The sequence below is a fragment of the Salvelinus fontinalis genome, chromosome 21, assembly GCF_029448725.1.
Source record: "Salvelinus fontinalis isolate EN_2023a chromosome 21, ASM2944872v1, whole genome shotgun sequence".
NCBI classification, from domain to species: Eukaryota; Metazoa; Chordata; class Actinopteri; order Salmoniformes; family Salmonidae; genus Salvelinus; species Salvelinus fontinalis.
In genome coordinates, this window is record NC_074685.1 from 37,819,022 (window position 1) to 37,839,174 (window position 20,153).

At 48.3% G+C, this 20,153-nt stretch overlaps 2 protein-coding genes across 6 annotated transcripts in view; both read left to right on the plus strand.

Annotated features, from left to right (window-relative positions):
• Nucleotides 1-20,153, plus strand: part of LOC129818838 (rab GTPase-activating protein 1) — a 139,728-nt gene that overhangs the window by 74,639 nt on the left and 44,936 nt on the right. The gene's annotated exons all lie outside the window — the stretch shown is intronic.
• LOC129818840 (probable G-protein coupled receptor 21) lies at nt 3,459-19,159 on the plus strand. Its single transcript, XM_055875111.1, has one exon. It carries the CDS (start codon nt 13,768-13,770, stop codon nt 14,857-14,859), a length of 1,092 nt encoding a protein of 363 aa, XP_055731086.1. The 5' UTR covers nt 3,459-13,767; the 3' UTR covers nt 14,860-19,159.

Sequence of the window (20,153 nt, forward strand, 5' to 3'; positions counted from 1 at the left end):
CGATAGAGATGGACTGACTGACGGGCAGACAGAAAGGCAGACACTGGTCTGACAGTCAGATGGTAGGGGAGAAAGATTCAACTCTAAAGACAATGCGGTCAGTTATTGTGGGACAGACCAGTGTAGGCGACATTTCAATCATGCTCCTTCAGTATGACCAAAGACGAGGCTTTCGTCCTCATTCATAGTTTTCATGTGAGGATTGACGTCTTTACTTTAGCCAGACAGTGAAAGCAGGGAGCATAACAGAGCGTGCTGAGTGTCTTCAGTTCAGACACATTGTGGTCCTCAGAGAAGAAGCTAAATGAAGGAACAGCATCTGGTGATCTGGCAGCCTAATGAGGAGCAGGTGCATAAGAGACGACACGCACGCAAGCTGCACAGACACTCACTACAATGAAGGGCCTTGAGGAGGAATGCGAAAAAGCAAACTCGTCTTGCACAGTGGGACATCCCTGAGGGACATTAGCTATATTTGATACAAATTACATAAGTCATTCTTAATCATGTAACTGTGGAAGAATGGTCTTAACTGCCAATGTGGTATTGTTTTATTCACATTCCTGCTTCATGTTAGACGGAGGTGCTAGCCTTCCTTTTACCGGGAAGACGTTCAACGACCAAAAGAAATGTGTCATTTGAGTGTTTCTGTGGTGTCTGGGGTTGAAGTTTAGAGAACACACACTTCCTTTACAAGATGGACAAACGGTATTCTGTGGTGTCCTCCCAATGCCCTGTTCTTGTCTTGGCTCGTTATGATCTCTGATCAGAAGTCCGAGTCTCCCACAGTTTATGTGATAGGTTTGCCCTGTCATGGCTGCTGAGAAGGGAATGAATAGACCAGTACACATGGCCAGGCTCCAAAAACCACATGAGTATTTATTTGGTGCAGCAACAACTCGGTCGGACCAGAGGACGCAAGGCACAGATAACGTCCACTGGTGTCAGTTCAACTCTATGCTTAATGTGTGAATATGTGAATCTATGTGTTGTGCTAGTGAGGAACAAAGTGGGTAAAAACAATGAGGCACAATTGCGTTCAGAATTTCCGTTAAATTAATTTATTGAATAAAAATCGAACTGAAACTCTTTAAGAAACTCTTTAAGAGAGGAAGAGTGAGGTCATTATACTTTTTTTGGTTTACACTACTAGCGTTATAGGAGTGCACAAATAACCCAATATTAACATCTCTAGGGCTACAGACAGAAACATATCTTATCAAAACCCTATAGAAGTCAAATTTGGGTATATACAGTTGAAGTCGGAAGTTTACATACACCGTAGCCAAATACATTTAAACTCAGTTTTTCACAATTCCTGACATTTAATCCTAGTAAGAATTCCCTGTCTTAGTTCAGTTAGGATCACCACTTTATTTTAAGAATGTGAAATGTCAGAATAATAGTAGAGAGAATGATTTAGTTCAGCTTTTCTTTCATCACATTCCCAGTGGGTCAGAAGTTTACATACATTCAATTAGTATTTGGTAGCATTGCCTTTCAATTGGTTAACTTGGGTCAAACATTTCGGGTAGCCTTCTTAAAGCTTCCCACGATAAGTTGGGTGGATTTTGGCCTATTCTTCCTGACAGAGCTGGTGTAACTGAGTCAGGTTTGTAGGCCTCCTTGCTCGCACATACTTTTTCAGTTCTGCCCACACATTTTCTATAGGATTGAGGTCAGGGCTTTGTGAATGCCACTCCAATAACTTGACTTTGTTGTCCTTAAGCCATTTTGCGACAACTTTGGAAGTATGCTTGGGGTCTTTGTCCATTTGGAAGACCCATTTGCTACCAAGCTTTAACTTCCTGACTGGTGTCTTGAGATGTTGCTTCAATATATCCACATAATTTTCCATCCTCATGTGCCATCTATTTTGTGCAGTGCACCAGTCCCTCCTGCAGCAAAGCACCCCCACAACATGATGCTGCCACTTCCGTGCTTCACAGTTGGGATGGTGTTCTTCGGCTTGCAAGCCTCGCCCCTTTTTCCTCCAAACATAACGATGGTCATTATGGCCAAACAGTTCTATTTTTGTTTCATCAGACCAGAGGACATTTCTCCAAAAAGTACGATCTTTGTCCCCGTGTGCAGTTGCAAACCATAGTCTGGCTTTTTTATGGCGGATTTGGAGCAGTGGCTTCTTCCTTACTGAGCGGCCTTTCAAGTTATGCCGATATAGGACTCGTTTTACTGTGGATATAGATATTTTTGTACCTGGTTCCTCCAGCATCTTCACAAGGTCCTTTGCTGTTGTTCTGGGATTGAATTTCACTTTTCACACAAGTCAAATCAAATCAAATCAAATTTTATTAGTCACATACACATGGTTAGCAGATGTTAATGCGAGTGTAGCGAAATGCTTGTGCTTCTAGTTCCGACAATGCAGTAATAACAACAAGTAATCTAACCTAACAATTCCACAACTACTACCTTATACACGCAAGTGTAAAGGGATAAAGAATATGTACATAAAGATATATGAATGAGTGATGGTACAGAACGGCATAGGCAAGATGCAGTACATGGTATAGAGTACGATATATACCTATGAGATGAGTACTGTAGGGTATGTAAACATAAAGTGGCATAGTATAAAGTGGCTAGTGGTCCATGTATTACATAAGATGGCAAGATGCAGTAGATGATATAGAGTACAGTATATACATATACATAAGAGATGTGTAATGTAGGGTATGTAAACATTATATTAGGTGGCATTGTTTAAAGTGGCTGGTGGTACGTTTTTACATAATTTCCATCAATTCCCATTTTTAAAGTGGCTGGAGTTGAGTCAGTATGTTGGCAGCGGCCGCTAAATGTTAGTGGTGGCTGTTTAACAGTCTGATGGCCTTGAGATAGAAGCTGTTTTTCAGTCTCTCGGTCCCTGCATTGATGCACCTGTACTGACCTCGCCTTCTGGATGATAGCGGGGTGAACAGGCAGTGGCTTGGGTGGTTGTTGTCCTTGATGATCTTTATGGCCTTCCTGTGACATCGGGTGGTGTAGGTGTCCTGGAGGGCAGGTAGTTTGCCCCGGGTGATGCGTTCTGCAGACCTCACTACCCTCTGGAGAGCCTTACGGTTGTGGGCGGAGCAGTTGCCGTACCAGGCGGTGATACAGCCCGACAGGATGCTCACGATTGTGCATCTGTAGAAGTTTGTGAGTGCTTTTGGTGACAAGCCGAATTTCTTCAGCCTCCTGAGGTTGAAGAGGCGCTGCTGCGCCTTCTTCACAACGCTGTCTGTGTGGGTGGACCAATTCAGTTTGTCCGTGATGTGTACACCGAGGAACTTAAAACTTTCCACCTTCTCCACTACTGACCCGTCGATGTGGATAGGGGGGTGCTCCCTCTGCTGTTTCCTGAAGTCCACAATCATCTCCTTTGTTTTGTTGACGTTGAGTGTGAGGTTATTTTCCTGACACCACACTCCGAGGGCCCTCACCTCCTCCCTGTAGGCCGTCTCGTCGTTGTTGGTAATCAAGCCTACCACTGTAGTGTCGTCCGCAAACTTGATGATTGAGTTGGAGGCGTGCATGGCCACGCAGTCGTGGGTGAACAGGGAGTACAGGAGAGGGCTCAGAACGCACCCTTGTGGGGCCCCAGTGTTGAGGATCAGCGGGGTGGAGATGTTGTTACCTACCCTCACCACCTGGGGGCGGCCCGTCAGGAAGTCCAGGACCCAGTTGCACAGGGCGGGGTCGAGACCCAGGGTCTCGAGCTTGATGACGAGTTTGGAGGGTACTATGGTGTTAAATGCTGAGCTGTAGTCGATGAACAGCATTCTCACATAGGCATTCCTCTTGTCCAGATGGGTTAGGGCAGTGTGCAGTGTGGTTGCGATTGCGTCGTCTGTGGACCTATTGGGTCGGTAAGCAAATTGGAGTGGGTCTAGGGTGTCCGGTAGGGTGGAGGTGATATGGTCCTTGACTAGTCTCTCAAAGCACTTCATGATGACGGAAGTGAGTGCTACGGGGCGGTAGTCGTTTAGCTCAGTTACCTTAGCTTTCTTGGGAACAGGAACAATGGTGGCCCTCTTGAAGCATGTGGGAACAGCAGACTGGGATAAGGATTGATTGAATATGTCCGTAAACACACCAGCCAGCTGGTCTGCGCATGCTCTGAGGACGCGGCTGGGAATGCCGTCTGGGCCTGCAGCCTTGCGAGGGTTAACACGTTTAAATGTTTTACTCACCTCGGCTGCAGTGAAGGAGAGCCCGCAGGTTTTGGTAGCGGGCCGTGTCAGTGGCACTGTATTGTCCTCAAAGCGGGCAAAAAAGATATTTAGCCTGTCTGGGAGCAAGACATCCTGGTCCGCGACGGGGCTGGTTTTCTTTTTGTAAAGCTTCTGATAGGCTAATCGACATCATTTGAGATGAACAAGTACGTTCATCTCTAGGAGACAGAACGCGTCTCCTTCCTGAGCGGTATGACTGCTGCGTGGTCCCATGGTGTTTATACTTGCGTACTATTGTTTGTACAGATGAACGTGGTAACTTCAGGCTTTTGGAAATTGCTCCCAAGGATGAACCAGACTTGTGGAGGTCTCCAATTTTCTTTGAGGTGTTGGCTGATTTCTTTTGATTTTTCATGATGTCAAGCAAAGAGGCACTGAGTTTGAAGGTAGGCCTTAAAATACTTCCACAGGTACACCTCCAATTGACTCAAATGATGTCTATTAGCCTATCAGAAGCTTCTAAAGCCATGACATCATTTTTTGGAATTTTCCAAGCTGTTTAAAGGGACAGTCAACTTAGTGTATGTAAACTTCTGACCCACTGGAATTGTGATACAGTGAATTATAAGTGAAATAATCTATCTGTAAACAATTGTTGGAAAAATGACTTGTGTCATGCACAAAGTAGATGTCCTAACCGACGTGCCAAAACTATAGTTTGTTTACAAGAAATGTGTGGAGTGGTTGAAAAACGAGTTTTAATGACTCCAAACTAAGTGTAAGTAAACTTCCGACTTCAACTGTACATAATATATACAAAAGTATGTGGACACTTCAAAATAGTGAATTTGGCTATTTCAGCCACACCCGTTGTTGACAGGTGTATAAAATCGAGCACACAGCCATGTGAAAAACATTGGCAGTAGAATGGCCTTACTGAAGAGCTCAGTTTTATTTTACCTTTATTTAACTATGCAATTCAGTTAAGAACAAATTCAGTGACTTTCGACATGGCACCGTCATAGGATGCCACCTTTCCAACAAAGTAGTTCATCAAGTTTCAGCTGCCAAACTGCCTCTGGAAGCAACGTCAGCACAAGAACTGTTTGTCGGGAGCTTCATGAAATGGGTTTCCATGCCCGAGCGACCGTACTCAAGCCTAGTGGTGTAAAGCTCGCCACCAATGGACTCTGGAACAGTGGAAACGCGTTCTCTGGAGTGATAAATCATGCTTCACCATCTGGCAGTCCAATGGACGAATCTGGGTTTGGTGGATGCCAGGAGAACGCTACCTGCCCCAATGCATAGTGCCAACTGTAAAGTTTGGTGGAGGAGGAATAATAGTCTGGGGCAGTTTTTCATGATTCGGGCTAGTCCCCTTAGTTCCATTGAAGGTAGATCTTAACGCTACAGCATACAATGATGTTCTAGACTATTCTGCTTCCTTTTTTGTGGCAATAGTTTGGGGAAAGCCTGTTCCTGTTTCATCATGACAATGCCGCCGTGCAAAAAGCGAGGTCCATACAGAAATGGCTTGTCTGGATTGGTGTGGAAGAACTTGACTGGCCTGCACACAGCCCTGACCTCAACCCCATTGAACACCTTTGGGATGAATTGGAATACCGACTGCGAGCCAGGCCTAATCTCCCAACATCAGTGCCCGACCTCACTAATGCTCTTGTGGCTGAATGGAAGCAAGTCCCTGCAGCAATGTTCCAACATCTAGTGAAAAGCCTTCCCAGAAGAGTGGAGGCTGTTATAGCAGCAAAGGGGGGACTAACTCCATATTACTGCCCATGATTTTGTAATGAGAAGTTTGACGAGCAAGGTGTCCACATGTGTCTGAAAACAATAGAGAGAGAGAGAAATTAGCGTTTTCTGCATTTTTAACACAGACTGGTATGAGCATAATGCACTTACTGGGTGTGTATGGATAAGTGAGTGTTAAATAATGATGTGTGTGTGTATATGAGAGAGAGGTGGTGTGTGTGAGTTCAAGGAGAGAGAGCGAGAGTGAGATAGTGGAGTGGCGGTCGGGGTATGCTCTGTGCAGCCAGCCAGCCTGTCATGGGAGGGACAAGGGAGACTTGCGCTCCTGCAGCTGCTTACTGGCTGGCGTTAGAACAGGGGGAGGACTGTCTCTGCCCTGCCTGCTGCAGAGAGACAAAGAGAGATAGAATCCGAGTGACCGAGAGAGACAGAGAGAGACTGAGACAGAGAGAGACTGAGACAGAGAGAGACTGAGACAGAGAGAGACTGAGACAGAGAGAGACTGAGACAGAGAGAGACTGAGACAGAGAGAGACTGAGACAGAGAGAGACTGAGACAGAGAGAGACTGAGACAGAGAGAGACTGAGACAGAGAGAGACTGAGACAGAGAGAGACTGAGACAGAGAGAGACTGAGACAGAGAGAGACTGAGACAGAGAGAGACTGAGACAGAGAGAGACTGAGACAGAGAGAGACTGAGACAGAGAGAGACTGAGACAGAGAGAGACTGAGACAGAGAGAGACTGAGACAGAGAGAGACTGAGACAGAGAGAGACTGAGACAGAGAGAGACTGAGACAGAGAGAGACTGAGACTGAGACAGAGAGACTGAGACTGAGACAGAGAGACTGAGACTGAGACAGAGAGACTGAGACTGAGACAGAGAGACTGAGACTGAGACAGAGAGACTGAGACTGAGACAGAGAGACTGAGACTGAGACAGAGAGACTGAGACTGAGACAGAGAGACTGAGACTGAGACAGAGAGACTGAGACTGAGACAGAGAGACTGAGACTGAGACAGAGAGACTGAGACAGAGAGACTGAGACAGAGAGACTGAGACAGAGAGACTGAGACAGAGAGACTGAGACAGAGAGACTGAGACAGAGAGACTGAGACAGAGAGACTGAGACAGAGAGACTGAGACAGAGAGACTGAGACAGAGAGACTGAGACAGAGAGACTGAGACAGAGAGACTGAGACAGAGAGACTGAGACAGAGAGACTGAGACAGAGAGACTGAGACAGAGAGACTGAGACAGAGAGACTGAGACAGAGAGACTGAGACAGAGAGACTGAGACAGAGAGACTGAGACAGAGAGACTGAGACAGAGAGACTGAGACAGAGAGACTGAGACAGAGAGACTGAGACAGAGACACTGAGACAGAGACACTGAGACTGAGAGACTGAGACTGAGAGACTGAGACTGAGAGACTGAGACTGAGACACTGAGACTGAGACAGAGAGACTGAGACTGAGACAGAGAGACTGAGACTGAGACAGAGAGACTGAGACTGAGACAGAGAGACTGAGACAGAGAGACTGAGACTGAGACAGAGAGACTGAGACTGAGACAGAGAGACTGAGACTGAGACAGAGAGACTGAGCGAGAGACAGAGAGACTGAGCGAGAGACAGAGAGACTGAGCGAGAGAGAGAGAGACTGAGCGAGAGAGAGAGAGACTGAGCGAGAGAGAGAGAGACTGAGAGAGAGAGAGAGAGACTGAGCGAGAGAGACAGAGTGAGAGAGAGAGACAGAGTGAGAGAGAGAGACAGAGTGAGCGAGAGAGACAGAGTGAGCGAGAGAGACAGAGTGAGCGAGAGAGACAGAGTGAGCGAGAGAGACAGAGTGAGCGAGAGAGACAGACTGAGCGAGAGAGACAGACTGAGCGAGAGAGACAGACTGAGAGACCGAGTGAGTGAGTGAGTGAGAGACCGACTGAGAGACCGAGTGAGTGAGTGAGTGAGAGACCGACTGAGAGACCGAGTGAGTGAGTGAGTGAGAGACCGACTGAGAGACCGAGTGAGTGAGTGAGTGAGAGACCGACTGAGAGACCGAGTGAGTGAGTGAGTGAGAGACCGACTGAGAGACCGAGTGAGTGAGTGAGAGACCGAGTGAGTGAGTGAGAGACCGAGTGAGTGAGTGAGAGACCGAGTGAGTGAGTGAGTGAGTGAGTGAGTGAGTGAGTGAGAGTGAGACTGAGTGAGACTGAGTGAGTGAGAGTGAGTGAGAGTGAGCGAGTGAGAGTGAGCGAGTGAGTGAGTGAGAGTGAGCGAGTGAGAGTGAGCGAGTGAGAGTGAGCGAGAGACTGAGCGAGTGAGAGTGAGCGAGAGACTGAGTGAGCGAGAGAGACAGAGTGAGCGAGAGACCGAGTGAGAGAGACCGACTGAGAGACAGAGTGAGCGAGAGACCGAGTGAGAGAGACCGACTGAGAGACCGACTGAGAGACCGAGTGAGTGAGTGAGAGACCGAGTGAGTGAGTGAGAGACCGAGTGAGTGAGTGAGAGACCGAGTGAGTGAGTGAGAGACCGAGTGAGTGAGTGAGAGACCGAGTGAGTGAGTGAGAGACCGAGTGAGTGAGTGAGAGACAGAGTGAGTGAGTGAGAGACCGAGTGAGTGAGAGACCGAGTGAGTGAGAGACCGAGTGAGTGAGAGACCGAGTGAGTGAGAGACCGAGTGAGTGAGTGAGACCGAGTGAGTGAGTGAGACCGAGTGAGACTGAGTGAGTGAGTGAGACTGAGTGAGTGAGTGAGACTGAGTGAGTGAGTGAGACTGAGTGAGTGAGTGAGACTGAGTGAGTGAGTGAGACTGAGTGAGTGAGTGAGACTGAGTGAGTGAGTGAGACTGAGTGAGTGAGAGAGACTGAGTGAGTGAGAGAGACTGAGTGAGAGAGTGAGACTGAGTGAGAGAGTGAGACTGAGTGAGTGAGAGAGACTGAGTGAGAGAGACTGAGTGAGAGAGACTGAGTGAGAGAGACTGAGTGAGAGAGACTGAGTGAGTGAGTGAGAGAGACTGAGTGAGTGAGTGAGAGAGACTGAGTGAGTGAGTGAGAGAGACTGAGTGAGTGAGTGAGAGAGACTGAGTGAGTGAGTGAGAGAGACTGAGTGAGTGAGTGAGAGAGACTGAGTGAGAGAGACGTGAGAGAGACTGAGTGAGTGAGTGAGAGAGACTGAGTGAGTGAGTGAGAGAGACTGAGTGAGGGAGACTGAGTGAGTGAGAGAGAGAGACTGAGTGAGAGACGTGAGTGAGTGAGAGAGACGTGAGTGAGTGAGAGAGACGTGAGTGAGGGAGTCTGAGTGAGTGAGAGAGAGAGACTGAGTGAGTGAGTGAGAGAGAGAGACGTGAGTGAGTGAGAGAGAGAGAGACTGAGTGAGTGAGAGAGACTGAGTGAGAGAGACTGAGAGAGACTGAGTGAGTGAGTGAGAGAGACTGAGTGAGTGAGTGAGTGAGAGAGACTGAGTGAGTGAGTGAGTGAGTGAGTGAGAGAGACTGAGTGAGTGAGTGAGTGAGTGAGAGAGACTGAGTGAGTGAGTGAGAGAGAGAGACAGTGAGTGAGTGAGAGAGAGAGACTGAGTGAGTGAGACTGAGTGAGTGAGTGAGTGAGAGAGACTGAGTGAGTGAGTGAGTGAGAGAGACTGAGTGAGTGAGTGAGAGAGACTGAGTGAGTGAGTGAGACTGAGTGAGTGAGAGAGACTGAGTGAGTGAGTGAGAGAGACTGAGTGAGTGAGTGAGGAAGAGACTGAGTGAGTGAGTGAGAGAGAGAGACTGAGTGAGTGAGACTGAGTGAGTGAGAGAGATTGAGTGAGTGAGTGAGAGAGACTGAGTGAGTGAGTGAGAGAGACTGAGTGAGTGAGTGAGAGAGACTGAGTGAGTGAGTGAGAGAGACGTGAGTGAGTGAGAGAGACGTGAGTGAGTGAGAGAGACGTGAGTGAGTGAGAGAGACGTGAGTGAGTGAGAGAGACGTGAGTGAGTGAGTGAGACGTGAGTGAGTGAGTGAGTGAGTGAGACGTGAGTGAGTGAGACGTGAGTGAGTGAGTGAGAGAGACGTGAGTGAGAGAGACGTGAGTGAGTGAGTGAGTGAGAGAGACGTGAGTGAGTGAGTGAGAGAGACTGAGTGAGACCGGGTGAGTGAGACCGAGTGAGTGAGTGAGACCGAGTGAGTGAGTGAGACCGAGTGAGTGAGTGAGACCGAGTGAGTGAGACCGAGTGAGTGAGTGAGACCGAGTGAGTGAGTGAGACCGAGTGAGTGAGTGAGACCGAGTGAGTGAGTGAGACCGAGTGAGTGAGTGAGACCGAGTGAGTGAGTGAGACCGAGTGAGTGAGTGAGACCGAGTGAGTGAGTGAGACCGAGTGAGTGAGTGAGACCGAGTGAGTGAGTGAGACCGAGTGAGTGAGTGAGACCGAGTGAGTGAGACCGAGTGAGTGAGTGAGACCGAGTGAGTGAGTGAGTGAGTGAGACCGAGTGAGTGAGTGAGTGAGTGAGACCGAGTGAGTGAGTGAGTGAGACCGAGTGAGTGAGTGAGTGAGTGAGTGAGAGAGACCGAGTGAGTGAGTGAGAGAGACCGAGTGAGTGAGTGAGAGAGACCGAGTGAGTGAGTGAGAGAGACCGAGTGAGTGAGTGAGAGAGACCGAGTGAGAGAGACCGAGTGAGAGAGACCGAGTGAGTGAGTGAGAGAGACACCGAGTGAGAGAGACACCGAGTGAGAGAGACACCGAGTGAGAGAGACACCGAGTGAGAGAGACACCGAGTGAGAGAGACACCGAGTGAGAGAGACACCGAGTGAGAGAGACACCGAGTGAGAGAGACACCGAGTGAGAGAGACACCGAGTGAGAGAGACACCGAGTGAGAGAGACACCGAGTGAGAGAGACACCGAGTGAGTGAGACACCGAGTGAGTGAGACACCGAGTGAGTGAGAGAGACACCGAGTGAGTGAGAGAGACACCGAGTGAGTGAGAGAGACACCGAGTGAGTGAGAGAGACACCGAGTGAGTGAGAGAGACACCGAGTGAGTGAGAGAGACACCGAGTGAGTGAGAGAGACACCGAGTGAGTGAGAGAGACACCGAGTGAGTGAGAGAGACACCGAGTGAGTGAGAGAGACACCGAGTGAGTGAGAGAGACACCGAGTGAGTGAGAGAGACACCGAGTGAGTGAGAGAGACACCGAGTGAGTGAGAGAGACACCGAGTGAGTGAGTGAGAGAGACACCGAGTGAGTGAGTGAGAGAGACACCGAGTGAGTGAGTGAGAGAGAGACCGAGTGAGTGAGTGAGAGAGAGACCGAGTGAGTGAGTGAGAGAGAGACCGAGTGAGTGAGTGAGAGAGAGACCGAGTGAGTGAGTGAGAGAGAGACCGAGTGAGTGAGTGAGAGAGAGACCGAGTGAGTGAGTGAGAGAGAGACCGAGTGAGTGAGTGAGAGAGAGACCGAGTGAGTGAGTGAGAGAGAGACCGAGTGAGTGAGTGAGAGAGAGACCGAGTGAGTGAGTGAGAGAGAGACCGAGTGAGTGAGAGAGAGACCGAGTGAGTGAGAGAGACACCGAGTGAGTGAGAGAGACACCGAGTGAGTGAGAGAGACACCGAGTGAGTGAGAGAGACACCGAGTGAGTGAGAGAGACACCGAGTGAGTGAGAGAGACACCGAGTGAGTGAGATAGAGACACCGAGTGAGTGAGATAGAGACACCGAGTGAGTGAGATAGAGACACCGAGTGAGTGAGAGAGACACCGAGTGAGTGAGAGAGACACCGAGTGAGTGAGAGAGACACCGAGTGAGTGAGAGAGACACCGAGTGAGTGAGAGAGACACCGAGTGAGTGAGAGAGACACCGAGTGAGTGAGAGAGACACCGAGTGAGTGAGAGAGACACCGAGTGAGTGAGAGAGACACCGAGTGAGTGAGAGAGACACCGAGTGAGTGAGAGAGAGACCGAGTGAGTGAGTGAGACACCGAGTGAGTGAGAGAGAGACCGAGTGAGTGAGAGAGAGACCGAGTGAGTGAGTGAGAGACCGAGTGAGTGAGTGAGAGACCGAGTGAGTGAGTGAGAGACCGAGTGAGTGAGTGAGAGACCGAGTGAGTGAGTGAGAGACCGAGTGAGTGAGTGAGAGACCGAGCGAGTGAGTGAGAGACCGAGCGAGTGAGTGAGAGACCGAGCGAGTGAGTGAGAGACCGAGCGAGTGAGTGAGAGACCGAGCGAGTGAGACCGAGCGAGAGAGACCGAGCGAGAGAGACCGACTGAGAGACCGAGTGAGCGATCGAGACCGAGTGAGCGAGCGAGACCGAGTGAGCGAGCGAGACCGAGTGAGCGAGCGAGACCGAGTGAGCGAGAGAGCGAGACCGAGTGAGCGAGAGAGCGAGACCGAGTGAGCGAGAGAGCGAGACCGAGTGAGCGAGCGAGACCGAGTGAGCGAGCGAGCGAGACCGAGTGAGCGAGCGAGCGAGACCGAGTGAGCGAGCGAGCGAGACCGAGTGAGCGAGCGAGCGAGACCGAGTGAGCGAGCGAGCGAGACCGAGTGAGCGAGCGAGCGAGACCGAGTGAGCGAGCGAGCGAGACCGAGTGAGCGAGCGAGCGAGACCGAGTGAGCGAGCGAGCGAGACCGAGTGAGCGAGAGAGAGAGACCGAGTGAGCGAGAGAGACCGAGTGAGCGAGAGAGAGAGACCGAGTGAACGAGAGAGAGAGACCGAGTGAACGAGAGAGAGAGACCGAGTGAGTGATAGAGACGGAGTCAGAGAGATGGTCTCATTCACTCACGGAGACAGAGACCGCGAGACAGAGACCGCGAGACAGAGACCGCGAGACAGAGACCGCGAGACAGAGACCGCGAGACAGAGACCGCGAGACAGAGACCGCGAGACAGAGACCGCGAGAGAGAGAGCGAAAGAGAGAGAGCGAAAGAGAGAGAGACAGAGCCCAAAGGAGAGAGAGACAGAGCGAGAGAAACAAGGCTGAATCAACTCCACAGAAGAGAGAGAGACTGGGTTTCTGCATCGGTATGCCTGCTCCTGCTCTCTCATTTCCACCATATGCCGCTGCTGCCTCTCTGAGGAGACCTGGACTCTGTTTAAAATGCCAATCACCTGCTTGAGGCTACTCCTTCATCCTCAATCATTTACATTTAACATTTATACTCTCTGTTCCCGGCGTGAGAGAGACCGGGAGAGCCTGAGTGAGAAGAGTGGATGAGAATTTCCTTGCTTCTCTCCTTTCTGCTGAAGTTCCTGCGGAGATTAGAAGAGCGGGTGATTTCGACTCTTTGGACACTATCCGTCTGAGCTGTCCGTGTTCGGAGGAAAAGACTGAAGGAGAGGACGCAACATTCTCTGGAAACATCGGACTCTATATCACCTGAGATATTTGGGAACACGTGACTGCATTTTTACGAGACAAACCGGTATTATAGTAAGCAAAGATGATGAAACTTGTTTGACCTTTTTATATATGTTTTCACCCTGCTCTTCATGCAGCAGGCACACAGCGCTGCACGTGTTGGCTGTGTCTTTTCTGAGGAGAGAACGAGAAGTAGGATGAGAGCCTGCCAGAGTATTTGTCCTCTGCTATCTGTGTCCTTCTCTGTGTGACTCCTCTGTGTCTGTGCAGTGAGGGGTGCCCTGGGAGACTCCCTAGTCCCTGATCGTGGGCGAGGACTAGTCCTCACATTGCTGCTGACATGGCAGAGGGAACACAGCTCCTCTCTTCGGGGCACCGACCTGGTCTGCTGCTGAGCTAGGACTTGGACCAGCCATTGACCATCCCCAGCCAAGTTCCAGTCCTCTGTCTCTGGATCTGGTTTCAGACCAGGGGCTTTCAGAAGGCTCACTGGCTGCAAGATGAACTATTCTTTGGACCTGCTGGACCTTGAGCTCCTGAACCAGAGCGGCTCTCCTTTCTGCCTCCTAGACATGGGCTACTCCCAGATCTTCAACACCTGTCTTTTAGAGGTGGCCATCATCTTGCTCCTCACAGTTCTCATCATCTCTGGCAACCTGGTGGTGATCTTTGTCTTCCACTGTGCTCCACTGCTCCACCACCACACCACCAGCGCCTTCATCCAGACCATGGCCTACGCAGACTTGTTAGTTGGGGTCAGCTGCCTCATCCCTTCCCTCTCCCTCCTCCACCACCTGAAAGGCCTGGATGAAGAGCTCACCTGTAAGGTGTTTGGTTACATGGTTTCCGTGTTGAAGAGCGTTTCCATGGCGTCACTGGCGTGCGTTAGCGTGGACCGCTACATGGCGATAACGCGGCCGCTGTCGTATGCTACACTGGTGACACCGTGCCGGATCCGCGTGTGCATCCTCCTCATCTGGCTCTACTCCGCCCTCGTCTTCCTGCCCTCCTTCTTCGGCTGGGGGAAGCCTGGCTACCACGGCGACGTGGTGGAGTGGTGCGCCATGGAGTGGGGGACAAAGCCGCTCTTCACGTCGTTCATCGTGGCGCTGCTCTACGTGCCGGCCGCCATGACGGTCTGCTTCACCTACGCCAACATCTTCCGTATCTGCCGGCAACACACGAAGGAGATCAGCGAGCGCCGCGCCCGCTTCAGCACGCAGGAGAGCTCTCTGGGACAGGACGGCCAGCCGCAGCACGCGCCGGCGTGCACGGACAAACGCTACGCCATGGTGCTGTTTCGGATCACCAGCGTTTTCTATCTCCTCTGGCTTCCCTACATCCTGTACTTCCTGCTGGAGAGCGCTGGGATCTACCGTCACCCCGTCGCCTCGTTCCTCACCACCTGGCTGGCTATCAGCAACAGCTTCTGTAACTGTCTGATCTATAGTCTAACCAACAGTGCCTTCCGGAAGGGTTTAAAACGGCTCTGTTCATTCTGCGTGCAGCGTGTGGACAGTAAGAATCCTTTTGGCCCTGGGCCGGGGCACGGACAGGGGCCAGTCTGCACACGCTCCACATGCCATGTGTAGGACCTCCCAGAGACCCGTGTGACGGTCGAGTCAGTGGGTCGTGTTGCTAAAGCACTAAGTGTGTCCCATGTTGATGCTGGGCTAAGGGGAACAGGCTTCACAGGAAGTTGTGTTGCTACGGTTGTTTCCAGACAGTTGGATGTTTGCGTTCCTGGCCACAGCTGGCTCTGACAGGATCGGCTCCAGGACCTGAGCGCTTTGAGCCCCGCGTGGGAAGTACAGCCCAGCCTCTGCCATGAGAGAGGTAGAACATGGAGGGGGAGTGAGAGTCAGAATAAGGATGTGGAATTACATGACCCTAACCTTTGACTCCAGTTACGGATGACAGAGCTATGGCTACGTTGTTTCAGCGTTTTGCCGTGGATGGAGTGTTAGTTGATTGAACACCTCCCTTCTGACAGTACTTGCCAAAAACACAAACTGTAAGAACACAAGAACACATGTTCTTATGGGAGAAATATGTTTGAGACTGTGTATCTTCCTAGCAGTTTGTGAAACAATGTGTATTTGTGCCATGACTACGGTGTATTAAATGCAACAAAGTACTCACATAATTTAAAAAACTGAAAAACACTTTAATACTGAGCTAAGGGGAGCTGTCAATAACTTATTTAAATGTTTTCCCTTGTGGTTTTTATTTAAACACGGAAACTGAATATTTACAATATTGTGCTCTGAAGGGTGAAGCAAGCTCAGACTCTGAAGAGAAGCAAGTTACTTCATAATTAATTTATATCTGGGCTGTTCTGAGGCAGAGGTACGGGCAGAGAAAGGGAGGACCACTTTGTTTAGAGGTTTAAACACCAGGACTAGTTTACTAGCGAGGGATCAGAGTAATCATTGACTGGATGACTTTTGTTTCAACAAGCTTCCTTATCATCAGAGCCTGTCTGACTCTGTAACCAAAGTACATTGCAGGCATTACGTTCCAGTTCACTTATGAGGAGAATGTGGTCGCTGTGTCAAAGCAGAAGATTGATTGAAAATTGATTGTTTAAGTTTCAGAGTAGTTTATCATCTCCAAATGCGTTGCCCCTTTGTCTGTTGCATCCGGTATTAACAAGCCAATACCAGCTGGCCTGATTAGTGACCTTTACTGTCTTCATTATCTAAGATTTTTCCGATGAGACTTTCTGAAAGAATGAGCGAACATCCACATCTGATTTTATTTTCGATGTCAAATTTTATTTTCCAATTATCTCTTTACTCAACGTGGTCTCAGGGCAATTCGTATTATTCTGTACATAGATCTGTGACACTTCTTTTTAGTATGATATATTACGTTACATTATGAATGCAATTGCGGTTGTACAATGTCATATGATTATAGGATATGGTCTATAGTATCATTCGTCTTACCCGGTCGCACAATTGCATACGAATTGGATGAATTAACTTCTTCGGGACGTATAGTATTATACGTCTATCTCTGAGGCCATGTTGCCTGTTGCGCCATAACAACAAAGGAGAATGATGAGAATAATTTACTTTGGTGGTTAGGCGACAACAATTGCGTCAAGTTGGAAGTAAAGAAAGTTAATACCAGCCTAAAATACGATTTTAATGTGTGCACGATGCATTTTTTGTTATTATTTGTGAATTTATGTTTGATAGTATGTGCTTGTTTCTGTGCATCGACGTCTCTGCAATGCTCTCCCTGTCGTGGAAAATAGACTCAAGCGATCCCCGCTTCGCGGACGTGCTGCTTTTTCATGTTGTATATAGCATGTCTCCTACATCATCGTGAGTTGTTAAACTGCGACTCGCGTTAACGGTGACGTGACGGCGTTATAGTTTGGCCATGGGTTAATGACAGTGAATGTTGATGGTGAATGTTGAGAAAGCTGTGAGCTTCTGTTAGCTGAGGAACATCTGCCCCTGGCCAAGTGTCGTAAAGTATTGTCTGTATAGTAATGCAGCCCTACAATTGGCACCCTATTCACTATATACCCAATAGGGCTCTGGTCAAAAGTAGTGTACTAGATAGGGAATAGGGTGCCATTCGGGATGTAACCTGTAACACAGGAACCTGTAACACAGGAACCTGTAGGGCTGCATTACTATACAGTACAATGAAACCGATAGAAATGATGATCTCTATGTTCAACTGTTTTTGGTCCAATGTTACTAGATATTTATTAGACCTTTCACAGGCTTTGGCCTCTTGAAACTTTTCTCTCTCTTTTTATGGTAGCCTACTCCTCCATTTGGGAGCCAAATATACAATATAATTAGTAGCTTTATTTTCTTAGTTGACCAAAGTTGAATGTGTGTTAGATGTTATATATTTCAAAAAGAACGAGACGGAATGGGAGATGTAGAGAGAAATAACGTGTAATATAGGGGGATTTTTTTAAATGGAAGTTTCCATGTTAGGAATTTTGCAGTGATGACGGTATGGACAGACATTGAGTTGGACTACTGTATTGTTAGGCTGCCTCTGCAATGAATACAGTGCTGTTCATCTTTATGTAGGCTAAAGGTCCATGTTACATTTCAAATGTGTACATAGTCTTATGCATGTTTTGCCTACTGTATATATTTGATGAGGTGATTCGAATAAGAAAGCTCACAATTCAAATATCGTCAAACTACAAACACTTTTGGAGACTGCCTTCGCGCAGTCAAAGGGCACAGTGCAATACGTTCATCGTTCCTCCATTTTGTCCGTTTTACTGAAGAACGACAACACGTAGGCCTATCAGACACAATAAATGCATTTAAAAAAAATATATATATATCTACATTTTACCACCGGTTATTGAAACAATAGATCTGTTTCTCTCTATTGACCATGTGATGTTCCTGAACTGTTAGTGATATCCTGGTAATAATAGTGTTTCTGCCAGAGTCATCACACGCTGTTCACCGCTTTATTACTTTCACATGACTTTCTCCGTGACTCTTCTGCCCTTTGGGGATGTGTGTGTGTGTGTGGGTGCTTTGTATGCTACTATGTTTGATGTGCGAATGCATAGGTTTTTTTGTTAATGTTTGGGTCTTTTTTAGTCTGTTGGATACTGACAGGCGGCTCGGTTCTCTCAAAACAAATATTTGCTCACGGAAGTATGCCAAATATTGATTGGGTTTCCTACTGTTGTACTTTCGAACAGCCTCTTTTTTTTCAGATACTGACCACTTAGTATTCCGTTGAGGTGGATTTCTACTTCTTAAACAATTCCTTACATTTGTATACCATTTTCCATGCTTTCAGGTTAATGGATTTACTAATATTGTTGTGTATTTAAAAGAGAATTCAGGTGTTCTTCTTTTGAGGAAGATATGAGTTCAACATTTGACAGTATCTCCATCTAGGTGTCAGTTTAGTTGAACTCTATTCAATCCAGCAGTCAGTTGACGGTACTTTAGAAAGGGGCAAAACTGGGGGAAAGGTTTCTTGCTTTGCTATTTTGCTGATGTACGTTTTTGGGGACATTTCAATGCCAAAGAACCACGGCAAGTCCCTTTTCTTTTTCCTGTGGGAAAACATCAAAGTGCTAGGGCTAGTGATCCCGGGGACTCAAACTCCCACAATGACCTGCTCTCGACAGTGCCATATTAGGATGTTGTGAGACCTGATATGATGCTGGAAACGTCCATGCCAAATCTGGGACAGTTTTGTGGCCCAAGCTTTACTAGAGGAATACACACCCACGCACACAGGGTGCACACACACACACACACACACACACACACACACACACACACACACACACACACACACACACACACACACACACACACACACACACACACACACACACACACACACACACACACACACACACACACACACACACACACACACACACACACACACACACACACACTGTTTTCCCTTCTGTTAGCCAACATGTCCTTATTGAATTTTCTCATATGTATTTTCTTAGTGCTCTAAATTGTCAGGCCAGGCTCTCTTAATGGCTAGCTCATGACCCGGCTGTTTTAAGTGGCTCAGCTCTTTATCAGATTAAGAGGAGACAAGACACATTAACAAGAAGGCCGTTTGGCTGGAAATGTCCCAAAACATGGTTGAAAATGTGACTTAAAAAAAAAAAAAGGTGATGTTTAACATTGGTTGAACTCTATTCAATGTTTCGATTATTCATCGCAAATGCTGGGTAAACTGAATGCTGTGGGGCTTAAACATAATCATGTTCTCCGTGTTATTTAAGGCTAGTTAACTAACTCAGTACCATGAGCCTTGTAGTGATGTCATGTTGTAGAGTTGTCTGGAGATATTTCTATTCTGGTGTATTATTCTGCACTGAGCAAATAAATGTGATCTTATCTAAAGGAATCACACTTCCTGCTTGTTATTCTTGCTTTGTGCTTTGAGAAAACATGGACGTGTGCGTGCTTGTGGGCTCACTGAGATGTGCTCGTACACTATATGGGCGTGTGTGTGTGTCAGTGTTACCCCACATGCATACCTGCACATGATGGACACGTGTTTGTGTATGCTATCGACTTATCGTTACCACAAATAGAATACCAGGGATCAGCTTTCACCACATCTTCAGTCTTTCAGGTCCTGTACATTATTTGTGAAATCAGGCAAAGTTCATCTGAAGAAGAGCTTTTTTCATATGTGGGTTATTCTTAGCTCCCTGCCTGTTAGCTGGAGCCAGAGGAGCTAGCCGGCTGTACAGAGGAAAGGAACAGTACCACACCCTATACACACACAGACACCTCTGCCCAGCCTGGCTCTGTATTCAGGGCTGAGGGTGGCTGTCTGCGGGAGGGCAGGTTGCTCCGCCACACAGGGCCTGAGTAGGAGACGGAGGAGAGCCCTCTCTACCACCCTTCCTCCTCCTCCCCTCTTTCTCTCCCTCCCACCATACTTCCTGGAGTAGGGCTTTCATCGCCCCACTCCAGGTCTCATAATCAGCCCTAAGTTAAAAAAAACAAAATGCCATTTCAGCCATTGTGTTGGGTCAGAATAAACCTGAGCTGTAAACAATGGAGGAACAGGTTAAAGTGCTTCCTGCAGAAGTCACACACACACACACAGACACACACACCATCTCTCTCCATCACTAACAATGTGTTTTTCTCTCTCCCCATTCACGCGAAGGCTCTAGATGGACAGAGGCTAATTGGTGTTATGTCACTGGGCTTTTTAAAGTGTCTCAGAGCCCGAGATAACCCTCCCGAACATAAACATGGATCCTTATCGGTGATGGAGACCAATGGCTCACAGGCCTCAGTCCAGCGCTACATCCCTATTTCCTTATATAGTGCACTCCTTTTGACCCCATAGGGCTGTGGTCAAAAGTAGTGCCCTATATAGG